Source organism: Mytilus edulis, unplaced genomic scaffold (genome assembly GCF_963676685.1).
Source record: "Mytilus edulis unplaced genomic scaffold, xbMytEdul2.2 SCAFFOLD_1201, whole genome shotgun sequence".
NCBI classification, from domain to species: Eukaryota; Metazoa; Mollusca; class Bivalvia; order Mytilida; family Mytilidae; genus Mytilus; species Mytilus edulis.
Genome location: NW_027268646.1, coordinates 1,393 through 26,924, shown reverse-complemented (window position 1 = coordinate 26,924; position 25,532 = coordinate 1,393). Strand labels below are relative to the sequence as shown.

Genomic DNA, 25,532 nt, shown 5'->3' with positions numbered 1-25,532 from the left:
GCAAACTTAATTTGAAACTACTGTCACTTTAAAAATTTAAGAACATGAATTTGTTTTATGCATTTATCATAATCTGGTGTACATGATTACCAATATTTCATAGCAAATCAAATAACAGTTACTGGTATGATACATTCTTTACTTTTACTAAATGTGACTTGGACAGAGAGTTGTCTCATTAGCGCTCATACCACATCTTCTTACATCTATATTAGACCAGAAAGTTCTGTGGAGAACATATTTTTTTAAAACCTAATATAAAATGACTGACATCAAAGTTCAACCGACCCTTATGCTATAAAACTATTCAAACACTTGCTAAAGGTAGATCACTAAGTTATGTTGATAACATCCAACACTGTCACTGTTTGATCTTACCTTTTTTTCATGGACATCAACATTCTCTTGCAATGAATCATGGGATTGTTTTAAATTATCTATGTGATCATCTTGGTCTTTTATTTCTGATTTAAGCTGGTTAATAATACTATCTGAGCTGCTCTGAACAGATAAATTTTTCTGTGATAACTCAGCATTTCTTACTAACAACTCATCTTTTTCTGAAAAAAATATGCAAATTTTAACTTAAACTACAATTATCAACAAATTTTAACTTAACTACAATTATCAACAAATTTTAACTTAAACTACAATTATCAACAAATTTTAACTTAAACTACAATTATCAACAAATTTTAACTTAAACTACAATTATCAAGAATACTCCATTACTGAGAGTGTGTAGCAGTACAATCTTCTATGAATGTGTCAATGCAAATACAACTGCAAACTAAATATTAGTAACTTACCATTGGTGGTTACCTTTAAACTGACTAATTAACAACATTGTCAAATTGTTGCCTTTGTTGATGTTACTGGTAAGAGCAAGCCTAAGTCTCCCCTTCTTGACTTTGGCAAGGCAAGGCAAATATTGAAATAAGCACTTATCATTAAAGCACGGGATAACAACATAAAAACTGTTATTTATCAAAGGTAAGATAATGAACTTGAAGAATAAATGGACCTTATCATTACCACCAAAAAGAACCACTTTCTCTCTTTATTTCAATGTAGTAAAGGTTTTCTTTATAAAAGTATTTTTATTTCTGTGTTTAACGCCCACAATGCATTACAAAGCTTAGGTGCACAACATAAAAACTAAAACTTTTAGACACAATATATATATATATAACAATCAAAGTAAAGACATTGCATTCCCCCTTTTCCACCTCTCCTTTTCTGTTGTAAGTTAAACCATATGACATGTATATTCTTATATCTGTCATTACCTGCAATGCATTCATGAAGCTCTGATTCTTTGCTCTTTAGAAACTGTTCCAGTTCTTCCAACTGCTTAGATGACTGAGTTAATTTATTTTCATGATCTGAAATCTTAGATAAAAAATCTAAATTATAATTTACTTATAATGCTTTGTAAAAACAAGTAGCCGATAATTGATAAATTGATTGAAATCTAAAAATTTCACCATCTTTTATCTTTAAAAGTTAGATATACTGAAACTTCAATCAAACATTTTTCTAAATGTTTCCCTTGTTCAATTTAAAATGAAGTGCAGAGAAGCATTCATATGAATTAGTCTAACAAAATGAAAGGATTAATACTCTGTCAGTTAACAGTTACACTGTCATAAAAAAAACACTAAACATCCTATTCAGTTTCAGTGAGCAGATCTTGAGAAGAATATTTTCCTATAGAATGCAATGTGAAATGCATCTGTCAGGCATATTGCTTGGCTTATCAGCTAAAAAGTAACACCCAGTAAGTTTCACTTAAAAATCATTCAGTGATTTTTCATTTCAACTAAATTCCATATATTTGTAATATTGTTTACATATTGAGGCCAAATATTTGAAATGTTCAATAAACATTTCTCAACATTGATAATCATTTGTTTCCATATTCATTAGTGCCTACATCAGATAATAGATGTCAAAAGATGTCAAAAGATGTCAAAAGACCATAATATTATGTTATTTGACAGAAATATCTAAAAATGGTGAATGAATCCTTACTTACTGACAATGTGAATTGAATTTAGTATAACCATTTTAGGATATTATTTAACATATCTTTTAATAAATGTTCAAAATATAACAGGATAACAATTGCATAAATATAAACTAATATATTTAATTTTTTCATTGCTATTAAAGAATTATTTTTGGTACCTCATCAAATAATACAATTATAAAATATTTATTTTATATTCATAGACTACATGGACATGTGATAATGAAAACAGTTGACATATAGTTGATGTATTTCATTGCACTTCAGCATAGCAATGAACAAAGTAGCGTCACAATGCCACCATCACACTTCTAGTAAATAATGTATTTACTTGCTGCCCAAAAACTTGATCTCGAAACCTGCTGTTTTTTTTGTTTTTTTTTATGTTTTATCCTTTTGCAGTTATTTTTATTTTTTTATTTCGCTATTTATTATTTTGCTTATGCATTACCTTTGTTATAGCTGCATGCAGTCTTTTGTTTGTGCTTATAGTGTTTAATTTTGCATGTGCTACTCCAATATAAATACTATGTGCTACTATGTGCTGATATTTGACATTTGTTTAAATATATATCTTGCTTAGCTTTTATTCTGCGTGTGCTATCTATGTATTAATACATATATGTGTTGTCTGTCTGTCTGTATGTTTGTATTGTATGTGTGTCTGATGTTATTACATGTATGTTTTGTTTATTAATATCAGTCGGTTTAAAGAGCTCTTAAGAGCTCATGTTCATTGTTATTGTGTATATATGCAACCTGACTTTAAATAAAGATAACTTTACTTTACTTTACTTCAGCATGATCAAAAACCCAATTCAGCGTCAAATCATCACACTACAGTGTTACCATTGCTGTTCTGAGTATCATCACAGTTCCAAGACCTACATATATATATATGATGAGCTTCACTAGATGTTTACCTTACTCCTCAACTCTGTTTCTGTATTCTCCATCTCAGATACTTTCTTCTTTAATTCTAATTCATCATTTGATAAACTGTACTTTTCATTCTAATAATAAAGATAACAAGTTGTCAAAATTATGCATAATTATAGTCTGATTACTGTGATTTTGGAATTTTGTCAGTGGTTGTTTATACTTATGTTTTTAGTTATATTTTTATGTTTTTAGTCAAATCAATTTTGACAGCAGCTATTACATAGTTTTAAAATTCATTCACAATTTAATTCTCTTCTTTGAAATTTAGAGCTTGGCAACAAAACAAATATATCTATTGTTAAAGACCTCATGTCGCAGTCATGATTATCTCTATATGTCATTTCAGTCTTATGCATCATTGTGTTACTGTATTATAATCATTTATCATATACTTAGCATTGTTATGATAGCTTTTGCATATGTGTAATGAGCGGAAGTACACAAGCCATAATTTCCCACCCGGGCTGGTAACCCATATCATGTGCATGTCGTGCACAAAACCCATAATAGTGCCTCTCGTGCAAGTTACTTCCGGTGTTTCTGGTATCGGTTGTTTACTTTTCCATTATGACGTCAGATGTTTTTTTATGACGACGTCAAAATTTAAGGGAACTTTTACGGGGATAGTTTAGTACTTGCTAACAAATGCCATTGACAATTATGAATCATTTATAGTACAACAAACATGGATTAGTAATGATCATAAAACTTTTCCAAATTTTCATGCTTCAAAATGCCTCTATAGGAAATGTTACCATACATATATAAGGAGGTAGTGATGCTGTTGTTGGACAATTATAGTATATTTGATTCATAATTTATTTTCTTTATAAAGTTTTTGACTGTTTTATTGCATTTGTTTATTTGCCTTACATAAAACTACTGTCGGAAGTATATGATAAAGTGATTAATACATGTCCTTTTCCATATCAGCCTGGGTATCATCCCTCGACCCATATCTGACAGCACCTTGACTCCGTCTCGGGCTGATATGGGGGTCTCGGGATGATACCCAGGCTGATATGGAAAAGGCCATGTATTAATCTCTATGTACTCCTTATCTTACTTTTCTTTATGTTTATTTAGTGGCTATAGTTATTCAAATCTAAGATGACTTTATATTAAATTCTAAATGAGATACAGAGTATGTTTACAAAAACTTAAATAACTGAACGCTGACCTCCAGAACATCTCTGTTCTTTTCTAACTGCATAACTTGTTCTTCAAGCTTTGCTGCTTTTTCCAGATAATCATTTTCTTGCTTTTCCAACTGTTCCTACAGAAACAAAGACATAAGACAAGAATTTATATCTGGATATATAAAACTACTACAATCAGTGGCGTAGCTTGCATGCATGCTCAGATGCTGAAGCATCCACATCAATTTGACCAAAAAAAAAAAATTTTTTAATAATTATTTAATGACAGTTGACAGCATATACACATAATGGTATCCGAATTTATATGAGAATATGAGAATAGCTTCCAATCATTTCGAAGCCGTATGCGTGGTTTTTCCTTTATGTAAACAATATGGATAAAAAATCTGAAACATCATATCCAATATCATTTTCTTTGGCACGAAAGACGACGACTCTATTTGTAATGTAGTGTTTTTATTCCAGGACTCACGTATACCCTTTTCCATCTAGGTACAAATATTAATGTTGTTTTCAATAAAAGATCAGAGATCCAATGTCCCCGCATCCAAGATACATTTTTATGTACAAGAGGGCAAAAACTAAACAAGCACTTTTTCTTTTTTTAAATTTATATCTCGAGAGAAAAAGCTTCCAAACAAATACAATGAGATTTGCATTTATAATTTATATTTCCAAGGGGCATATATTGGTTAAAAATATTTGATCAGGATTTATACTCGCATGTGTGAAAGACATTGCTGCATGATGATATAAGTTTCACAAAATTCTGGCAAGAATTGTACAAATGACAGCGCTAACAAGACTAGACGGACGGACGCCCAGTATTTCCATATCCTCTCGCAGCAATGAGTTAAGACAAGTAATCAAAAACTCCATTGGGAGGCTCAAATTCAGGAAAGGAGGGGGTAACAAAAAAGGTAAACAAGACATAAGGTCACAATTATTGGTTTGACAACATTAAAATGAAAGTGAAAGTAAAAGTTAGTAATGAAATGTCAGTATCTTTTCCAAAATGGACCACACGTCACTGGACATTATGTACCACTTCAACTGGTTTAATTTATATAAACAAATAGTTTTGTACGTTTTTCTGATACTTTTCTTATTTTAATATTCATTAACATTCAGACATTTGACTGATATCAATCTAGATCTGTTAAGACAATTTCAGACAATTCACTCATTTTAAAAATAAACTGTACAGATCTTCATGGACAAAAAATGAAATGTCTGAAAAGTGTAGAAAATCTTTACATTATGTCATAAAATTAAAGAATTTTAATAATGAACAGTCCTATGATTATTTCTTACTATTTTTTGCTCCAGTAGTAATTTTTCATGTTCTTTTGCCTGTTTTTCAGACATTAACTGTGATTCAAGGGAGGTAATTTTAGACACAAGTTGAGTTTCTAAATCCATCTTTTCAAAGTGTTGTTTATTCAGTTCTGTTTCCAAATTGTGTTTCTAAAAAATATATGTATTATAGTTTACAAACATAATTCAATAACTAATGAAAGGCAAAGACTTATTTACAAAATCAACTTAAACGGTATTCTATAGTGTATGTGAAAATTCTGAAAGATTTTCAGTGTATGATCCATGTTTCTTGAACCTCTCAAATAAAGTTTCTCATCGTTCTCAAGCAACGCGATGTACTGTGCAACATAAATATTGGTTCTGATATCTTGACAGGACATTAGTTAATGTTACAAATATCTCTTAAGGTGTACCTCTTTCTCAAACTGTTTTTCTTTTTGTTGAGAGATCCCAGTTTGCTTCACATCTATGTTCAGCATCTTCTAGTTTTTTTGTAACTGAGATAGCTATAAATAATAAATAAAATATGATGAGAAAAATTTAGAATGTCATGATAGTTTGTTCATTTAAAAAAATTATTGGGCTGTTAATGTGTTGACCATATTACATTTTGTATGAATCGTGGAAGCTTGGTGTTAGTCAATTAAAATAACTTATTATAATGAAACCTACATCTAGTATAATTATTAGCTAATGTACAAATTTAATATTTCAGTAATAACAGCCGTTAAATTCTTATTTGAAATTTCTTAATAAACCCCACAACTTCTTTTATTTATGCTCTATAATAAATAAATGTATAAATGAAGAGAATTTATCTTAAAAGCTAGAAAAATTATAGATATTCAAATGAAGAATGGCTGGTCTTGTTGAATTGTTTTATACTTAATTTACTTATATAAACCATCCATTATATATATATTTTGAAATTTATTGATTGACTTAGGTATGATTTAAGCTGCATGAGTGCAAAAAGGGTATATTGCAGCTGTAGAAATCAAAAGAATTATAAACTAAATTCAAACAAGATGTAACATTTTTCTTAAATTGTTTGAATATATAAAAACTTATATCATTACTTGGGTCGCAATGATTGAAATGAAATACCCTGATGTCACCATCAAATAAGAAACAATAGTTTACATGTAAAATTAATCCTGAAATTTCACTCCTCTGTAGACCTTATACTACAATATGTGTTTTCAAAATGTTTTTGTTGTGTTGTTGCACAATTAATGTTTATTGAATCTTACTTGTGACTGATAACTCTCTCTAGTACTTTCTGCATTCTGCTCACTTCTAGAAAGTTCATCACTGTCTTCAACCATTTTGGCATTAAGATGGGAAATCTAACAAAAAATAATACTTTAATTATTTTAATTATTGTCATAATTATGTAATTTCATAGATGAGTTTTTTTTTTTTAAGTTTGTTTTTTTTAGGTGAATCTTATTTAATCTATTACAAGTCATGATCAAACTGACATAACTCAAAAGTAAACCATGAAGGTATATATTTGTTCATTTACAGAGAGTGCATATCAAAATTGACATTGTGTCAGGATTTAAGGAAAAATCCAAGTGAGATCTCCTCTGTATCATATGTTCTTAAGAATATCATGTCAGAATATTATAATAAAACTGGTCACAATATCAATCATATGTAAAAGACAGACAAAATTCCTTGCTGAAATACAAAAGCATGGATCTATTTTTTTCTAGTGGTTTTATGCCCTAGATTTCAGTCTACTTATAATGAGAATAATTTAAACATGCCTTATTGACTTGATACTGTGAGGTTTAGCAGCAAACACAATTTTATTATATAAGTATTTCTTTACACCATACCTGTTCCTCCAAATGGGATATTTTATCACTCCAAGTTGATTTAATTTCTGAGAGTTGTTCTCTACATTCCTCCAATTTTTTCTCTAAACAGTCTCTCTAAAATAATAAGAAAACTCTAAGTGATTTATAACTTTTTGCTACTCTAGGAGATGGTAGCTTTTCATTCATAAATAAATTCTTATAAGACGTAAACAATAAATGTGTTTACTTCTAAAAATGTATGACATCTGAAATGACATATCATATCGTATTATTATTTCTATTTTTGTTTACTCTCATTTGCTTGATAATGCTTATTTTTCTTGCTTGCTCTATTATGTGCCACTATAGATAATATATGTAAATTGCCTGTCCTTGATGAATAAATTTTTTTTTTTTTAATAATATCAGCTCTTAGAAAAGTCTTTACCTAAACAGTAGTGATGTCAATTATATTGACCGTACTAAAATTATTCTGTCAAAAAAATCTCAATTGTGAGTTGCATTTGATATTTTACAGTTTCAGTTTACAGAACCTGACACTTCATGTATATGTACTGACCTCTGATTCTAAAGCTGATACCCTGTCGTCTCCTGATAAACCCTGGCCCTGAAACCTCTGTTCTAGTACATGTATTCTTTCTTTTAACTGTTCTATATGTTCATCTTTTTCCTCTATAAGTTTATTTGTCTGAAAAATAGAATTGTATTCTGAATGATTTCTTTTGGTCAAATATGGATACTTTAGGAATGACTGTAATATTTTTTCTGTCTATGAAGAAATAACATAAAACATTTGGTGCACACTGAATAACCCGTATAGCAGGTTGTTTTTTTATGTTATTTCGAATAGACAGAAAAAATATAACAGTCATTTCTTATGATTTAATTCTAAATTCCTTTTAAACCGTAGAAAACCATGAAAAAACATTGATGACGTCACGGTCACATGACTAAATTATGTCTATGAGCTGATAACAAAATAACGTCAGCCAATCAGAAGACACGTTACTTCCAAAATTAAATTATATAATAATAACAGTTTTTATATCCTTGAGTTCATTAGAGTTCAATTAACCTGGCAACCTTTCACTAAAGTTAAAATACTGAAGAAGTGTCAATATTTGTAGAGAAGATTAATGAGTAAATTGTTCTTTGTCATTATATTGGTGACTTTTATTCTTGAATATAAGCAAATGCTGCCTAGATAGACACTTAGTTGTACCTTAATTCTATATTCTTATAATATACAGTTGTAAAAACATTATAACATGTGTGTTAATTTTCATAGTTTGTGGGGAAATGAATTGTTATTTGAAGTATGTTTACCATAAATCAATGGCAAGCATGCCTTTCTTTACAATTTAGTTTATTTACAAATAAATGAATACCTAAACAAGAAGTAGTCGCTGAATATTCAAAATATATGTTCTATCATTAGCTTCTTTCTCTAAGTAAATCTATATTACCTTAGTTTTATGAGTATCATAATTATATTGCAGAGTTTGATGTTGATTTTCTATATCTATTTTCTTTTCTTCTACTGTTGATAAAACTGCACACTTCTGCAAAAATATCATATAATTGTGAACTATGTACATGTAGTCCTAATAACATAGGATAAGTTTGAATAAATTCAAATTTTATCTTCTATATATTTTTACAATTACACAAGTGGTAAGTTTCATCAGACTCATTTAGTAAACTCCTAGCTTACAATAAATATAAGATTTTAAATATTTATCATATATTTAGAAGTTAATACAGTAGTTTTGAATATTTGATCACACCCCTACTAATTTTTTTTCTTCATTTTTACATGAAGACTGTTTAATTTATGCAAGCTTCTCAAGAAATGTTTATCCTTAAAATGGGTTTTGCTGGCGTGACGCAATTTAATTGAATGACGTCAGTGTTTTGCATGTGACTTTACAAACGTCAAGTTTTCATAATTTGTGTCACTTGAATTGCAACTTACAGAACTCAATGAAATACCATACAAAACACACACACAGTTACAATAAAACCAGGTGCTCCGCAGGGCGCAGCTTTATACGACCGCAGAGGTCGAACCCTTGAACAGTTGGGGCAAGTATGGACAAAACATTCAAGCATGATACAGCTCTGAATTTGGATTGTGATCAAATTTTTGACATTACATGGTTTTTTTTTACACAAAACAAATGCCAAGATTTTACAAATCAATTAAAGATTTCTTCTTCAAACTTTTTAAATCTAAATTAAATAGTTGACACAGCATAGGTTTCTGACACAGAATGAATGTGGTCTAATGAACTTAAAAGGTTTTTTTTGCCTTTGAGCAAATCACTATGCTGTTGAATATTAATCCTCTCAAAAAAATGTTTGAAGAAATTTTCTTTATTTATTAGAAATCTGAAATGAGAAAAATTTAACCCCCCCCTTTTTTTTCACATCCCCGTTTCCCTTTTTCAAAACTGATATCAATTCAAATTTCTAATGGAGTTTGCAACAATAACTACTCATTTAAATACATCATAAAATATTAAGATGTAAAAAAACTGCTTGTTATCACTGAATGGTAAAGATTATTTAAATTTATCAGTTGGTAGTAAAAAGTGTATATACATTGTATATTGTATATAACAAAGATTTAAGTTGATTCTGGACAAAGAAAGATAACTCCAATTAAAAAAAATTCTTGCTATTGCACAAATAGGATATTTCTTGCTTACTATTCTGGACAAAGAAAGATAACTCTAATTAAAAAAAAATTTGCTATTTCACAATATTGTGCAATTAGATATTTCTTGCCATTGCACAATACTGTGCAATTGAAAAGACTTGCTATTGCACAATACTTAATATAATAATTTTAGATCCTGATTTGGACCAACTTAAAAACTGGGCCCATAATCAAAAATCTAAGTACATGTTAGATTCAGCATATCAAAGAGGCCCAAGAATTCAATTTTTGTTAAAATCAACTTAGTTTAATTTTGGACCCTTTGGACTTTAATGTAGAATTTGAAATTTGAAAACAGGACCAAAAATGAAGAATCTACATACACAGTTAGATTTGGCATATCAAAGAACCCCAAGGATTCAATTTTTGATGAAATCAAAACAAAGTTTAATTTTGGACCCTTTGGACCTTAATGTAGACCAATTTGAAAACTGGACCAAAAAAACTTCAATAATCAAGAATCTAAGTACATTTTTAGATTCAACATATCAAGAACCCAACCGATCATTTTTTGTCAAAATCAAACTAAGTTTAATTTTGGACCCTTTGGACCTTAATGTAGACCAATTTGAAAACGGGACCAAAAGTTGAGAATCTACATATACAGTTAGATTCGGCATATCAAAGAACCCCAATTATTCAATTTTGATGAGAATCAAACAAAGTTTAATTTTGGACCCTTTGGGCCCCTTTTTCCTAAACTGTTGGGACCAAAACTCCCAAAATCAATACCAACCTTCCTTTTATGGTCATAAGCCTTGTGTTTAAATTTCATAGATTTGTATTTACTTATACTAACATTATAGTGCGAAAACCAAGAAAAATGCTTATTTGGGTCCCTTTTTGGCCCCTAATTCCTAATCTGTTGGGTCCTAAACTCCCAAAATAAATACCAACCTTCCTTTTGTGGTCATAACATTGTGTTTAAATTTCATAGATTTCCATTTACTTAACCTAAGGTTATTGTGCAAAAACCAAGAAAAATGCCTTATTTGGGCCCTTTATTGGCCCCTTATTCCTAAACTATTGAAACCAAAACTCCCAAAATCAATCCCAATCTTTCTTTTGTGGTCATAAACCTTGTGTCAAAATTTCATAGATTTCTATTAACTTAAACTAAAGTTATGGTGCGAAAACCAAGAAAATGCTTATTTGGGCCCTTTTTGGCCCCTTATTCCTAAAATGTTGGGACCAAAACTCCCAAAATCAATACCACCCTTCCTTTTATGGTCATAAACCTTGTGTTAAAATTTCATAGATTTCTATTCACTTTTACTAAAGTTAGAGTGCGAAAACTAAAAGTATTCGACGACGGACGACGACGACGACGACGACGACGACGACGACGACGACGACGACGACGACGCAGACGCCAACGTGATAGCAATATACGACGAAAATTTTTTCAAAATTTGCGGTCGTATAAAAATAATATTAAAACAACAGCACGCAAATTGTAAGGTAATCCAGGTGCAGGATGAGTAATTTAGTAGTTCTTTTAAAGCTTTAAAACAAGATAAAAGTAGAACTGAGGGTAATCCAGGTGCTAGGGAAGTAGTTCATATATACTCTCCTGTTGAAATATATAATAAAGGTATAAAACATGGCAAAATCCGTATCACATGCCTTATCACCCTCAACCAATATCATCCCTTGTGCCTAAAGGCCCTCGGCTGATATTGGTATCTCAGGATGATACGGCATATGATACAGATTTTGCCATGTATTTTTCTTTATATTATATATGTGACATGAAGATAATGGCTTTGTGATGTTAATTTCCCCAGAAAATGCTGTACTGTCAATGATTTTGGTATTTAGCTAATGGATCCATTTTCAGTCTAATGTATATGTTCCTTTAACTTTATTTGCTTGTGTTATGATTTCTATATGTATGAGTCTAACAAATTAGATAAGGTACAAACATTCTATATCAGTTTCTTGTACAAAATATTTTACCGTAACCCTTTCAACGCTATACATGGCATATGCTGCGATGACATACGCCGTCCGCCACTGCTATTCACGGCATATGCCGCGATGACAATGGATTTTTCATAAGGACTCTTAAACCATTCGATTTTCATTCGGTCCTCTCTAATTTTTCCTTGTATGAATCGAGGATATACAAGGTCTCATTTGTGCTTGAAATCCCGGCAATTTTTATTGTAAAATCATGCAGCAGAAGGATAATTGACAGAAAATAAAAACAAATATTTTGACAAATGCAAATGGTGAAAATTGGAAATGAAGCTGTAAATATGGAAATATTTCAGCATTTCTATGGCAAAACTGACAACGAGGATGAGTAAAAAGGTTTCTTGTTATCTCAATATGTTTATTACATTCAATTGGTGCAGGAAATATGATTTGATCGATCATTACAAGACGTAGAAAAAGGGGGAAAAACAGAGGTTGACTGAAAATTTTGAGGACGGAGCCACTGATTTGTGCCACAATTACATAATACGTTGTGTATGGTGCAATACGCTACGGAATCGAGCAATTGTTGTCTTCTTTATTATATGGCAGATAAAACAACAAAAATAGATGAAGACTAAAAGTAGTTTTTATTCAAATTTCAACGCAAATGTAATAAATTACACCTTTAACCTGTTAATTACCTGAAAATGCAGCAGCAGCCATTTTTCTATTTTTTGTGTAGCGTTGAAAGGGTTAATCTAACAGCCAAGTTAATGTTATTGTCATACCTCATTTAATACTTTCTGGTTTAAATCACTTTCTTCTTTTAATTTTTCTTTCTCTTTAGATAGACTGCTTATCATCTTTGACAAAATTCTGTTTTCCTCTGTTAGTTTATCACTGAAAAAAATCAGTATGAACATATTCAACAAAATATTACCGTATCTTTTACATGGAAGTCCCAGAATAAAAATCATTTCAGTTTCTTTATATTTTGGACATATTTAGCATATTTCTACTAAAAAAATATATATAATATTTTCATTTCTTACTTGTGTGTTTATAAACTTGATTTTCCTGTGTGTGTTTTTAAATTTTACATCATCAATATTTGCACGATATAACCCAATTTCATAAGTGAATTAAACATACAAAAGAGGTGAAAATATATATAATAGATGGATTTGGCTATTTTTTGGGGTCTTTTTTGGTCATAGAGCTTTTCAACTGTTTCAGTTCTTATACTTCCTTAGATTTAAAATATTTGGCTTTTAGCATACTTGATGAAGATAAATCCAGAAAAGTGTGTCATTTCTAAAGTGTTGTTGTCATTTTTTATATATACCTATGTTATATAGATAAAGGACTTTATAGATTAATAATTTAATTATTCTGATTGGCTGACGTTATTTTGTTATGAACTCATAGACATAATTTAGCCATGTGACCGTGACATCATCAACGTTTTTTCCATGGTTTTCTACGGTTTAAAATGGAATTTAGAATTAAGTTATAAGAAATGACATAAATAATGTGGTGCACACTGTTAAATAACCCGCTACGCATGTTATTCAGTGTGCACCACATTTTTTATGTTATTTCTCCATAGACAGAAAAAATATTACAGTCATTCATTAAATAAATGTTTTTTTCTGCATTATGCATGACTGTAAATAAGCAAACCTTTGAAGTGTTGCATGTTTTCTATCTTCCTCCAGATCTGTCATTTTGTTTTCTAAATCTTTGACAGTGCTCTCTGCTACATCTAAACAAGATTGGGTCTCCTTAACTCATTTTTAACTCTTGTCAATTCTTCTTCAGTATTCAAGAGCTAGAACACAAATAGCATACAATCTAAATATTTGTTAATGAATAGTTTATAATAAGAAAAAGCTGTGAATAACAATAAAGAAGTTTAGAAACAAAACAACAGAGCTACAAAACCCAAATACTGTATTTACTTACATACAACAATTGTTTTAAAAGAGACTAGGCAACAGGAATGCACAAACATGACATTATAAAGCTAAAATGGCTTTTTTTTTGCACAAAATATTTAGTTTCTGCTTGTTAAGTTATGATACAGTACAGAGTCCTCAATGTCTTATTGTGAGTCATCTTTATTTCTAGGTTTAACAGACTTAATTTCTTTTAGAATGATTGCACAACATATTCATACAAATAAAAATGGTTTTGATTTCTGACTTTTTGACAAGGAATTGATCTTCTTCTATTACCTACAGATTATCTACAAAACTCCTAATCCATGAAGTACACTGTACAAGTAATCTTCTGATTTAATAAATTATTTTGATTTCAAAATCATTTCTATTAATTCCTATGGAAAGATTCTTCACATTTCCTGTAGTAATTAATGGGCCATGCATTTTTTGTAATCAGAATATTCAACATTTAGTATTTATCTTAGTGACATATCAAGTAACCTCTATATTTTATTCCTTTCTGGCAGAGTCTTTCTACTACAGAGATTAACATTGTTAAGAGTATTTACCCAAATGTTTAATCTTGGCCAGCTCTTGTGATGCCAGTCCTTGAAGTTCTTCTTTTTCCTCCTCTTGTTTATACAATTTATCTTTGTATTCTTCATATTCTGTTATTTTTGCCCATAACTCGTCTTTTTCCTACACAGAAATTCATGAATTAAACATTTGGAAAGAGTTGAACTGATATATCTGGAGGTAACTTGAAATAAAGCTTTTCATATTGTTGCAGGTATAGGTGTAACTTTGGTGTGAGTCTTCCATTGAAGACATTTGTTTTGTTTTTCAGCAATTAATTGAAATGCAGATTGATGGTTAATCGATAGAGTTAGATTTGTTTGAAACAACAACAAACCAGGTGCTCTGCAGGGCGCAGCTTTATACGACCGCAGAGGTCGAACCCTGAACAGTTGGGGCAAGTATGGACAAAACATTCAAGCGTGATACAGCTCTGAATTTGGATTGTGATAAAATTTTTGACATTACATGGTTTTTTTTTTTACACAAAACAAATGTCAAGATTTTACAAATCAATTAAAGATTTCTTCTTCAAACTTTTTAAATCTAAAATTAAATAGTTGACACAGCATAGGTTTCTGACACAGAATGAATGTGGTCTAATGAACTTAAAAGTTTTTTTTTGCCTTTGAGCAATTCACTATGCTGTTGAATATTAATCCTCTCAAAAAAATGTTTGAAGAAATTTTCTTTTTATTTATGAAATCTGAAATGAGAAAAATTTAACCCCCCCTTTTTTTTCACATCCCTGTTTCCCTTTTTCTAAAACTGATATCAATTCAAATTTCTAATGGAGTTTGCAACAATAACTACTCTTTTAAATACATCATAAAATATTAAAATGTAAAATAAAGTGCTTGTTATCACTGAATGGTAAAGATTGGTTGGTAGTAAAAGTGAATATACATTGTTTATTGTATAAAACAATAAAAAAAACTTCATCAGCAACATTTTATATTGGCAAATTTCCAATGAAGTTATTTACATAAAGTTATTGGCAAATAAAAATAGAAAATGACGTCATAGTCATGTCTGGCAAATGTCCAACATACATGATCTAAAAACATTTTAGATAAGATAAGGAAAAAAAGCTTCATCAGCAACATTTTATATTGGCAAATTTCCAATGAAGTTATTTACATAAAGTTATTGGCAAATAAAAATAGAAAATGACATCATAGTCATGTCTGGCAAATTTCCAACATATATTATCAACTACTATTCTATACAAAGAAAGATAACTCCAATTGAAAATTAATTGCTATTGCACAATATTGTGCAATTAGATATTTCTTGCTATTGTGCAATACTGTGCAATTGAAAATTTCTTGCTATTGCACAATACTTGATATGGATTCCTGATTTGGACCAACTTGAAAACTGGGCCATAATCAAAAATAAAAGTACATATTTAGATAAAGCATATCAAATAAGCCCAAGAATTTAATTTTTGTTAAAATCTTAGTTTAATTTTGGACCCTTTGGACCTTAATGTAGACCAATTTGAAAACTGGACCAAAAATTAAGAATCTACATACACAGTTAGATTGGCATATCAAAGAACCCATTTATTCAATTTTTGATGAAAATCAAACAAAGTTTAATTTGGACCCCCATTTGGACCAACTTGAAAACTAGGCCAATAATTAAAAATCTAAGTACATTTTTAAATTCAGCATATCAAAGAACCCCAAGGATTCAATTTTTGTTAAAATCAAACTAAGATTAATTTTGGACCCTTTGGACCTTAATGTAGACCAATTTGAAAACGGGACCAAAAATTAAGAATCTACATACATAGTTAGATTCGGCATATCAAAGAACCCCAATTATTCAATTTTTGATGAAATCACACAAAGTTCAATTTTGGACCCTTTGGGCCCCTTATTCCTAAACTGTTAGGACCAAAACTCCAAAAATCAAACCAACCTTCCTTTTATGGTCATAAACCTTGTGTTTAAATTTCATAAATTTCTACTTACTTATACTAAAGTTATGGTGCAAAAACCAAAAATAATGCTTATTTGGGCCCCTTTTTGGCCCCTAATTCATAAACTGTTGTGACCTCAACTCCAATCAAAGCCTTAAAGGCTGTAAAAGCAATTGCTGTCATGTTAATGTTTGGGGACTTTTATTTTTCATCCACATATATATAATAATTAAACCTGACATGAGTGTTGTCTAGTTAGAAGCAAGAAGGTTTTAACTTTATATAAATAAAAGACTTTAGCAGAAAGTCATTTCTAATATGTTTTATATTTCACAAGGAGACAACACGTTTACCAGGCTAAAGTTGGGGTCAAATATACATGTGCTGAAACATATAACTCAAAAAGAAATCATCAAGGATTATCCCCTGGTAGTGTTTGTAACTGGGCAATAATTTCCTTTATTGATTTAATTTTAACAATTTTCATTATCAATTTATATTTAACCATTTACACAAATGATTAAGTTAAAACATTTCAACTTTCCAGACGCAAATGTTAACCAGATGCTCCGCAGGGCGCAGCTTTATACGACCGCAGAGGTTGAACCCTGAACGGTTGGGGCAAGTATGGACACAACATTCAAGCTGGATTCAGCTCTAAATTTGGATTGTGATTAAATAGTTGACACAGCATAGGTTTCTGGCACAGAATGAATGTGGTCTAATGAACTTAAAAAAAAATGTTTGCCTTTGAGCAATTCACTATGCTGTTGAATATTAATCCTCTCAAAAAAATGTTTGAAGAAATTTTCTTTTTATTTATGAAATCTGAAATGAAAAAAATTGACCCTCCAATTTTTTTTTCACATCCCCCTTTCCCTTATTTCAAAACTGATCTCAATTCAAATTTCTAATGAAGTTTGCAACAATAACTACTCATTTAAATACATCATAAAATATTAAAATGTAAAAAAAGTGCTTGTTATCACTGAATGGTAAAGATTGTTTTAATCTATCAGTTGGTAGTAAAAGTGAATATACATTGTATATTGTATAAAACAATGATTTAAGTTGATTCAACTACTATTCTGGACAAAGAAAGATAACTCCAATTGAAATCCAATTGGAATTTCTTGCTATTGCACAATATTGTGCAATTAGATATTTCTTGCTATTGTGCAATACTGTGCAATTGAAAATATTTGCTATTGCACAATACTGTGCAATTGAAGATTTCTTGCTATTGCACAATACTGTGCAATTGAAGATTTCTTGCTATTGCTGAATACTGTGCAATTGAAAATTTCTTGCTATTGCACAATACTTAATATAATAATTTTGGATCCCGATTTGGACCAACTTGAAAACTGGGCCCATAATCAAAAATCTAAGTACATGTTTAGATTCAGCATATCAAAGAGGCCCAAGAATTAAATTTTTGTTAAAATCAAACTTAGTTTAATTTTGGACCCTTTGGACGTTAATGTAAACCAATTTTAAAACGGGACCAACAATTAAGAATCTACATACACAGTTAGATTTGGCATATCAAAGAACCCCAATTATTCAATTTTTGATGAAATCAAACAAAGTTTAATTTTGGACCCCGATTTGGACCAACTTGAAAACTGGGCCAATAATAAAAAATCTAAGTACATTTTTAGATTCAGCATATCAAAGAACCCCAAGGATTCAATTTTTGTTAAAATCAAACTAAGTTTAATTTTGGACCCTTTGGACCTTAATGTAGACCAATTTGAAAACGGGACCAAAAATTAAGAATCTACATACACAGTTAGATTCGGCATATCAAAGAACCCCAATTATTCAATTTTTGATAAAATCAAACAAAGTTTAAATCTGGACCCTTTGGGCCCTTTATTCCTAAACTGTTGGGACCAAAACTCCCAAAATCAATACCAACCTTCCTTTTATGGTCATAAACCTTGTGTTTAAATTTCATAGATTTCTATTTACTTATACTAAAGTTATGGTGCGAAAACCAAGAAAAATGCTTATTTGGGTCCCTTTTTGGCCCCTAATTCCTAAACTGTTGGGACCTTAACTCCCAAAATCAATACCAACCTTCCTTTTGTGGTCATAAACATTGTGTTTAAATTTCATTGATTTCTATTTACTTAAACTAAAGTTATTGTGCGAAAACCAAGAATAATGCTTATTTGGGCCCTTTTTTGGCCCCTTATTCCTAAACTGTTGGAACCAAAACTCCCAAAATCAACCCCAACCTTTCTTTTGTGGTCATAAACCTTATGTCAAAATTTCATAGATTTCTATTTACTTAAACTAAAGTTATAGTGCGAAAACCAAGAAAATGCTTATTTGGGCCCTTTTTGGCCCCTAATTCCTAAAATGTTGGGACTAAAACTCCCAAAAACAATCCCAACCTTCCTTTTGTGGTCATAAACCTTGTGTTAAAATTTCATAGATTTCTATTCACTTTTACTAAAGTTAGAGTGCGAAAACTAAAAGTATTCGGACGACGACGACGACCGCCAACGTGATAGCAATATACATGTACGACGAAAATTTTTTCAAATTTTGCGGTTGTATAAAAAACGGGAAAGAAATAAAATATCTTACAAGACATAAACATGTAAAGAATAAATATATATTTCAGCTTAATAAAAATATTTTCATAATGGTACTTTGTCATCATTTTTAAAACTAAGTTCCAAACATTATTGCTCAGTTGATATACATGTATGTCCTTCTGATGCGGTACGAGCACAGGCACTTGTTTCTATCCAAAATAGTTTTATATGGATAGCCGACCTTCCTATGGATAGAAACAAGTGCATGTGGGTAAGAGATAACTATAATTCTCATGCAATCCCGAAAAGGGGGGGGGGGGGGGGGGGGGGGGCATCACAGACAAACATGACATTAAATCGTTATCACTGATGTATTGTTTAGGGCCAGTTGAAGGACGCCTCCGGGGACGGGAATTTTTCGCTGCATTGAAGACCTGTTGGTGACCTTCTGCTGTTGTATGTTTTTCTATGGTCGGGTTGTTGTCTCTTTGACACATTCCCCATTTCCATTCTCAATTTTTTTTATACGAACAAGAACAAACAGCTCTACGTTGCTTTGACATTTATCAATTTTCAGGAAACATTGCGAAAAATGATCTTCAATATTTCGAAAACATGTGAAATAAAATTGCTAACACGGTGGACCGTCGAGTGTCAACAAACGTAGTAGACTTGTTCACTGAAAAGACGAGGATAATGGTTTCATCTGACATTTGTTATGCATTCCCAGTTTTGATCATGATATTTAAAAAGACATACTTTTTTTCAATCTATGTAACTAGAAAATTCCAAATTGAAATATCTCTTCATCTGGACCGACTTGGCATCTACTACGTTTGGACGGGTCCATTTCATTAGTAAGGTGATCGATAAATATTACGGAGTTTGACAGAAAAGGAAAACGAACTTATTGTTATTTGTTTTCAACAAGGGTTTCGTTCCGCTAAATTATTTGCGCAAAGAAAGTTTGTCTATTTTTAGATTACAGGTAATCATTTGACACTACGCATTAACCTGTGTAGTGATTTTGATTTTACGATAAATGTATGAATGAACGATAATTTTATGAATGAACAAGAGCACCTGACCTCTTAAAGAAACACAAATTAAACATATAAAACCGTATTTAATAGGAGATAATTCAGTTAAATTTTCAATACTAAATCAACAACTGAAATGAATCCATATTTTGTTGAAACATCGTACGAACGGCGGAAAACGGAATCGCAGTTATAAAAATGTACTTTTTTTCACTGGACTTCTATGTTATTTGATAGTCAAACGGTTGACCCTTTAAATACAAAAATACATCTACGAGAACATATTCTGAAACTTCTTAAATCCACTAACGTTTTTTTAAAGTTTCAAGCTATATATTGCATTAGAAAACATACATAGGTGTTAAAGAATGACAGACCAGGAGCCTGTTTAACAAAATACTATGGCTTGATATGGGCGGAGTCTCTGATCTGGGTCACAAAGATGGCCATACGCGATAGCATAAAAGCAATTGCTTTAAAAATCAATCCCTAACTTCCTTTTGTGGTCATAAACCTTGTGTCAAAATTTCATAGATTTCAATTTACTTATACTAAAGTTATTGTGCGAAAACCAAGAATAATGCGAAAACCAAGAATAATGCTTATTTGGGCCCTTTTTTGGCCCTTAATTCCTAAACTGTTGGAACCAAAACTTCCAAAATCAATCCCAACCTTCCTTTTGTGGTCATAAACCTTGTGTCAAAATTTCATAGATTTCTATTCACTTAAACTAAAGTTATAGTGCGAAAACCAAGAAAATGCTTATTTGGGCCCTTTTTGGCCCCTAATGCCTAAAATGTTGGGACCAAAACTCCCAAAATCAATCCCAACCTTCCTTTTGTGGTCATAAATTAAACCTTGTGTTAAAATTTCATTGATTTCTATTCACTTTTACTAAAGTTAGAGTGCGAAAACTAAAAGTATTCGGACGACGACGACGCAGGACGACGACGCCAACGTGATAGCAATATACGACCAAAAAATTAAAATTTTTGCGGTCGTATAAAAACCTTTTAAATTCTATTTTACAACTGAGGGAAAGATGTATTTTGAATATGAATGCCATGAAAGGATAACACTGAAAATTACATTGATCAACAGGCATAGAGCAACACAAAATGTCAGTAATTGCATGCTGTAACAGACATTTCCTAGTGGAAGGTGCAATTCTCTAACAACTTACCTCCCCTAGGGGAAGGTGCAATTCTCTAACAACTTACCTCCCCTAGTGGAAGGTGCAAATCCCTAACAACTTACCTCCTCTAGTGGAAGGTGCAATTCCCTAACTTACCTCATCTTTCTTCTTTAAAGAAAATGAAAACGTTTCAGCCATCTTTGATTGGTTCATCTGATTTTGCTCCTTTAATTCATTTATCTTCTGTTCATGACCTGAAAGTTCAAATGAAAAGTTTGTTTATTTCTGCTACATATGCAGGTTAATTAATAGAGTTAGATCTTTTTGAAACATTTATTCTTTTATTCAAAATTTAAAATCATTTAATTCCATGATATACCTCAACTTTCTTTTTTTAGTCACTTGGATTTATTTATCTGTTACAGATCTTTATTTATTTTACCCCATTAAATGTCAAATGCAAAATCAGCAAAGCGAAGTGAATGAAAACTTTGACATGTTTGTATATTTGGTCTTTCAGTTGAAGAATTGTCAGTATAAACTTTTTTCATCATATCCCCTGGTGGTAAGAATGTATCTGGTCACTTCCTGTGGTGGTAGAATTTTTTTTGATACATCCTCCAGTACTCAGGCCTGTAGTAGGGATTTACAAATACCAATCAATTTTTTTTAACATTCAGCCAAATGCTTTAAGTAGAAAAATCTTTAAAAATTCCAATCTTTTTTATACACAACAATTCAGGTCCAATTATATTGAGTGTCATGATTGAAGTGAAAGTTGGTCAATGTTGTTGATGAGTAACAACATGCAAAATATGGTCAGAAAAACTGGATTACTATGTCCTCTTATTTATAGTACCGTGGATTCATTATTATTCATCAGATGCCAATTTTCTTGGGTTTCGTGGGTACAGGTGAACCACAAATTTAAATGTTCAACAAAATATAAATTTCTATAAAAGTGTATTCAGACTTTGCCAGAACCACAAAATCACATATCCAGGAAAGTGCAAGGATTCCACAATCCACGAAAAATTGATACCCACGAAAATAAATGAATCCGCAGTATACTGTGGATTTATTTATTTTTGTGGGTATCAATTTTAGAGGCTTGAGGAAAACTTGCATTTTCATAGTTATTTGATTTTGTGGTTTTGCCAATCTCTGCATACAAAGACTATAGAAACTCTGTAATTTGGTGAACATTTGAATTGGTGGTTAACCTGTTACCACGAAAATCAACAAAATTGGTTTGAATTATAATGAATCCTCAATAATATGCATACAAAAACCAAAAGTAAAAATCGAATGAAGTAAATAATTAACCTGCTTCTTGACTCTGTAATGATGATTCTAGTCTTTCTATATTTTTGTTTTTCTCCTTTATTATTGCAGCATATTCTTCAAAAGAAAGCATTTGCTAAATTCATAAACATATACAAATGTATGAAAAAGCAGTAAAAAAGATAAAATAATTTCTAATAATTGTTTCATTTTTTTTTATGCATGCAAACACTGCAATCTCTACAAAACAATTATTTTTTCCATTTGTAAAGAATCATATCTCTAGAACCATTAAAATGATGCCACCAAAATTTAAACTTGATTTGTGTTTTGTGGTAATAAGCATTTTGTATAAGTTTTGTAACATTTAGTTGAGGCAAACTAAAGTTTGAGAATGGAAACCAACTTTGGGACGTACAGACAGACAAGAGTAAAATCAAATTCTCCCTCTGCTATGGTGGGGGCATAAAAAGTGTGAAAAAGTATTTCCTTGCATGAATTTTCACACCTCAAATCACAAAATGAGTTTGTACTGTTTATGTATAAACTTATTGGTCGCCATGATGTTAACCAATAAAATAAGATATAAAATAAACTTATCATACAGGAATATTTAATAATAATTTAATTTTGGATGTAACATGTCTTCTGATTGGCTGATGTTATTTTGTTATCAGCCCATAGACATAATTTAGTTATGTGACTGTGACGTCATCAACACTTTAACAGGTTTTCTGCGGTTTAAAATGGAATTTAGAATTAAATTCTAAGAAATGACTGTAATATTTTGTCTGTCTATTCAAATTAACATAAAAAATGTACACTGTTAAATAACCCGCTGCGCACGTTATACAGTGTGCACCAAATTTTTTTATGTTATTTCTTCATAGATAGAAAAAATATTACAGTCCTTCCTTAAATATTTTCTTGTACCATCTCATGGAGGGTGACAATGCTCCTTTTATTTTTTCTGTACATGTATTACGTTTTATTTGATATTCAATATTTTAGGCAAATTGCATATTTGGTACATAGTAAATCATGCATTTCTTTTAAAACTAATGCTCTCTATAACATATAATATACTAAAATTAAAATTTAATTGAAGTTATGTAGAGAGAATTGGTACTATACATAAAAAAAGAATTTCCATTTCCTACATCTTGGTTAAAAACTAATGCATAAATTATTATCTTAATATATACGTAGTTTATTTCTTACCAGTTATTTTTCCTTCAAATTTTTTACATTGTTCTGTTCTTTTTAGCAAGGATGCAAGAACTTCTTCTCTTGAACCACCTGGATCTCGAAGCTAGAAGCAAAAGCAATATAACTACATTCTACTTTCTGTACATGTTTATAACAATTTGCTTTAGTGAAGTCTAGTTATAGAATATTATTATATAACTGAAACATTTTTTTTGCAGGAGTGTAGACTAATGTTTTGTCATTTTGTAGTTAATCACCTCTTGCAAAACATCAACGAATGCACCTTAAGCCAAACAAAAAAATACACTAGCGCTAACCCTACCTACACTTATTTTTTAGTGCCCACCCTGACACATTCTAGAACAAGCACTGTTAAAATCAGACTGATTCCCTGGAAGTAACCAGCTAAAAAATGATTGTAAAATAAAATGAAATTGTCTACCTACCAACCCTGTTTTTTTTTCAGATTGTAAGCGGAAACACATGCATTATTTGTTTTAGCCTTTTCATACAAATCGATATAATCTATACTCACATCTTCTCGTGAAGCACCAAACGGTGTAGGAGACTGTAAAGCAGAACTAGAACTATCGGATTCATATCCACGATGATCTTTCCATGAAGGACTTTGCACTGATGAGGTTCCTACAAATTGATATGGAAAAAAAAAGTATTTGTAAAGGCATAACAATATTTTATTCAATAGTAAATGTAATTCATTGGCAAGCAATAACTGCCTTTGACAGAACACCACAATCTCAATGAAATGACATAATCTTTGATCAGAAAATTTTGAGACCTATTCCCATTCTGTAATTTTGGTCAAACAGGTTTGAGTTTATGTCATGTCAGACTTTGTCTGTTTCAGGATCCTAGGACTTGACACTACTCTGGAGATTAAATAGACTTGTATGATATAATAAGAATAGTCCAGAACAAATCCTTTACATACTCCTAGGTAGTAATCAATATTTTGTCATAATCAGTTTCTTGAAATATTTTTCAACATAAAATTGTCATTGAAAATGTGCACAGGCTTGCTTCCCTCTGAATTTATCATCTTTATGTAATAGTGAGGACATGATAATTTCTGTAATTTCTGTAATCTCCAAAGAAATTTTTCATTCACTAATTAGACTTATAAAAATTTCTGGATCCTCCACTTGCATTTTACTATATCTGTGAATGATTGTTACATTTAGTGAAGCACTTCATAATATTTTGATGATAATCAGTGTATATGAATTTTGCAACTACATACTGTATGTAATGCCCCATTAAAGAAGGAGAGACATTTTGTGACTTTCAATGCAATGAGCAAGAAGATTTACATGTACAACATTGTTTGAATAATTCTGTTTACCTTTTAGAGGACTTAATGTTCTGTTTCCATCTCCAGCACCTCCATCCTGCTCTTCTATTTTCTTTTTCAATTTGGCAAACATTGCTAAATGTGTATATGGCTACAAAAAGAGATGAAATGCATATAGTGTAATTATTAAATGTATAAACTACATTTAAAACTGTCCACTAAGCTGCACTAATATACCTTGCATTGTGGATTGAAGTTTTATTTTGATACCATAAACAATGGTGCAAGAATTGTGATGACAAGGTCAGTTATGTAAAAATGTATATGTTGTTAGGGGCATAATTACAGTATCAAAAGCTAAATTGATTTACACATCTTCATACAGGGATCTCACAATGTACAAAGTTTCTTGTACATTTGTAGATGTAAACAAGAAAAAGAAGTTGTTATGAAAAGGGTAAAACATTCTAAGTTTCTATACATTGTATCTGGATAAACAAAATACAAATTCCTTCGCATGGTAATGTTTTCAGACAAGCTGTTTCCTACATTGTATATCTCCACTCCCTCTCCCTGGTCCCCAAAAAACATAAATTAAAGGGTGATAGTGCTGGAAAAATCAT

At 30.7% G+C, this 25,532-nt stretch overlaps 2 protein-coding genes across 3 annotated transcripts; both read right to left on the bottom strand.

Annotated features, from left to right (window-relative positions):
* Window positions 1–182: 182 nt before the first annotated feature.
* On the bottom strand, window positions 183–13,743 carry LOC139508165 (golgin subfamily A member 1-like). Of its 2 annotated transcripts, none has more exons than XM_071295913.1 (8): window positions 7,302–7,346; window positions 6,708–6,803; window positions 5,868–5,960; window positions 5,449–5,601; window positions 4,155–4,250; window positions 2,956–3,045; window positions 1,290–1,392; window positions 183–560 (listed from the first exon to the last, which is right to left on the bottom strand). In XM_071295913.1, the coding sequence occupies exons 3-8, from the start codon at window positions 5,931–5,933 to the stop codon at window positions 319–321; spliced, it is 750 nt and encodes a 249-aa protein (XP_071152014.1). In that variant the 5' UTR covers window positions 5,934–5,960; window positions 6,708–6,803; window positions 7,302–7,346; the 3' UTR covers window positions 183–318. The 2 variants fall into 2 exon arrangements, with proteins under 2 accessions (XP_071152014.1, XP_071152015.1); XM_071295914.1 differs by lacking the exons at window positions 183–560; window positions 1,290–1,392; window positions 2,956–3,045; window positions 4,155–4,250 and adding exons at window positions 7,843–7,971; window positions 8,750–8,845; window positions 12,717–12,828; window positions 13,612–13,743 and having other exon boundaries at window positions 5,464–5,601; window positions 7,302–7,397.
* A 683-nt stretch (window positions 13,744–14,426) lies between these two features.
* Window positions 14,427–25,070, bottom strand: LOC139508166 (golgin subfamily A member 1-like). The gene is made up of 6 exons (XM_071295915.1): window positions 24,961–25,070; window positions 24,133–24,242; window positions 23,610–23,700; window positions 22,431–22,505; window positions 21,261–21,358; window positions 14,427–14,570 (listed from the first exon to the last, which is right to left on the bottom strand). The coding sequence occupies exons 1-6, from the start codon at window positions 25,040–25,042 to the stop codon at window positions 14,427–14,429; spliced, it is 600 nt and encodes a 199-aa protein (XP_071152016.1). The 5' UTR covers window positions 25,043–25,070.
* Window positions 25,071–25,532: the final 462 nt, after the last annotated feature.

Bases quoted from the DNA above. Each gene is read 5' to 3' on its own strand.
- LOC139508165 (XM_071295913.1), bottom strand. From the start codon at position 5,933: ATGCTGAACATAGATGTGAAGCAAACTGGGATCTCTCAACAAAAAGAA. The intron at 5,602-5,867 runs GTACACCTTAAG...TATATTTTTTAG, and splicing joins AAAAACAGTTTGAGAAAGAG to AAACACAATTTGGAAACAGA. The intron at 4,251-5,448 runs GTAAGAAATAAT...TTGTTTCTGTAG, and splicing joins TACTACTGGAGCAAAAAATA to GAACAGTTGGAAAAGCAAGA.
- LOC139508166 (XM_071295915.1), bottom strand. From the start codon at position 25,042: ATGTTTGCCAAATTGAAAAAGAAAATAGAAGAGCAGGATGGAGGTGCT. The intron at 22,506-23,609 runs GTAAGAAATAAA...TTTCTTTTGAAG, and splicing joins ATTTGAAGGAAAAATAACTG to AATATGCTGCAATAATAAAG. The intron at 21,359-22,430 runs GTTAATTATTTA...TTGAACTTTCAG, and splicing joins ATTACAGAGTCAAGAAGCAG to GTCATGAACAGAAGATAAAT.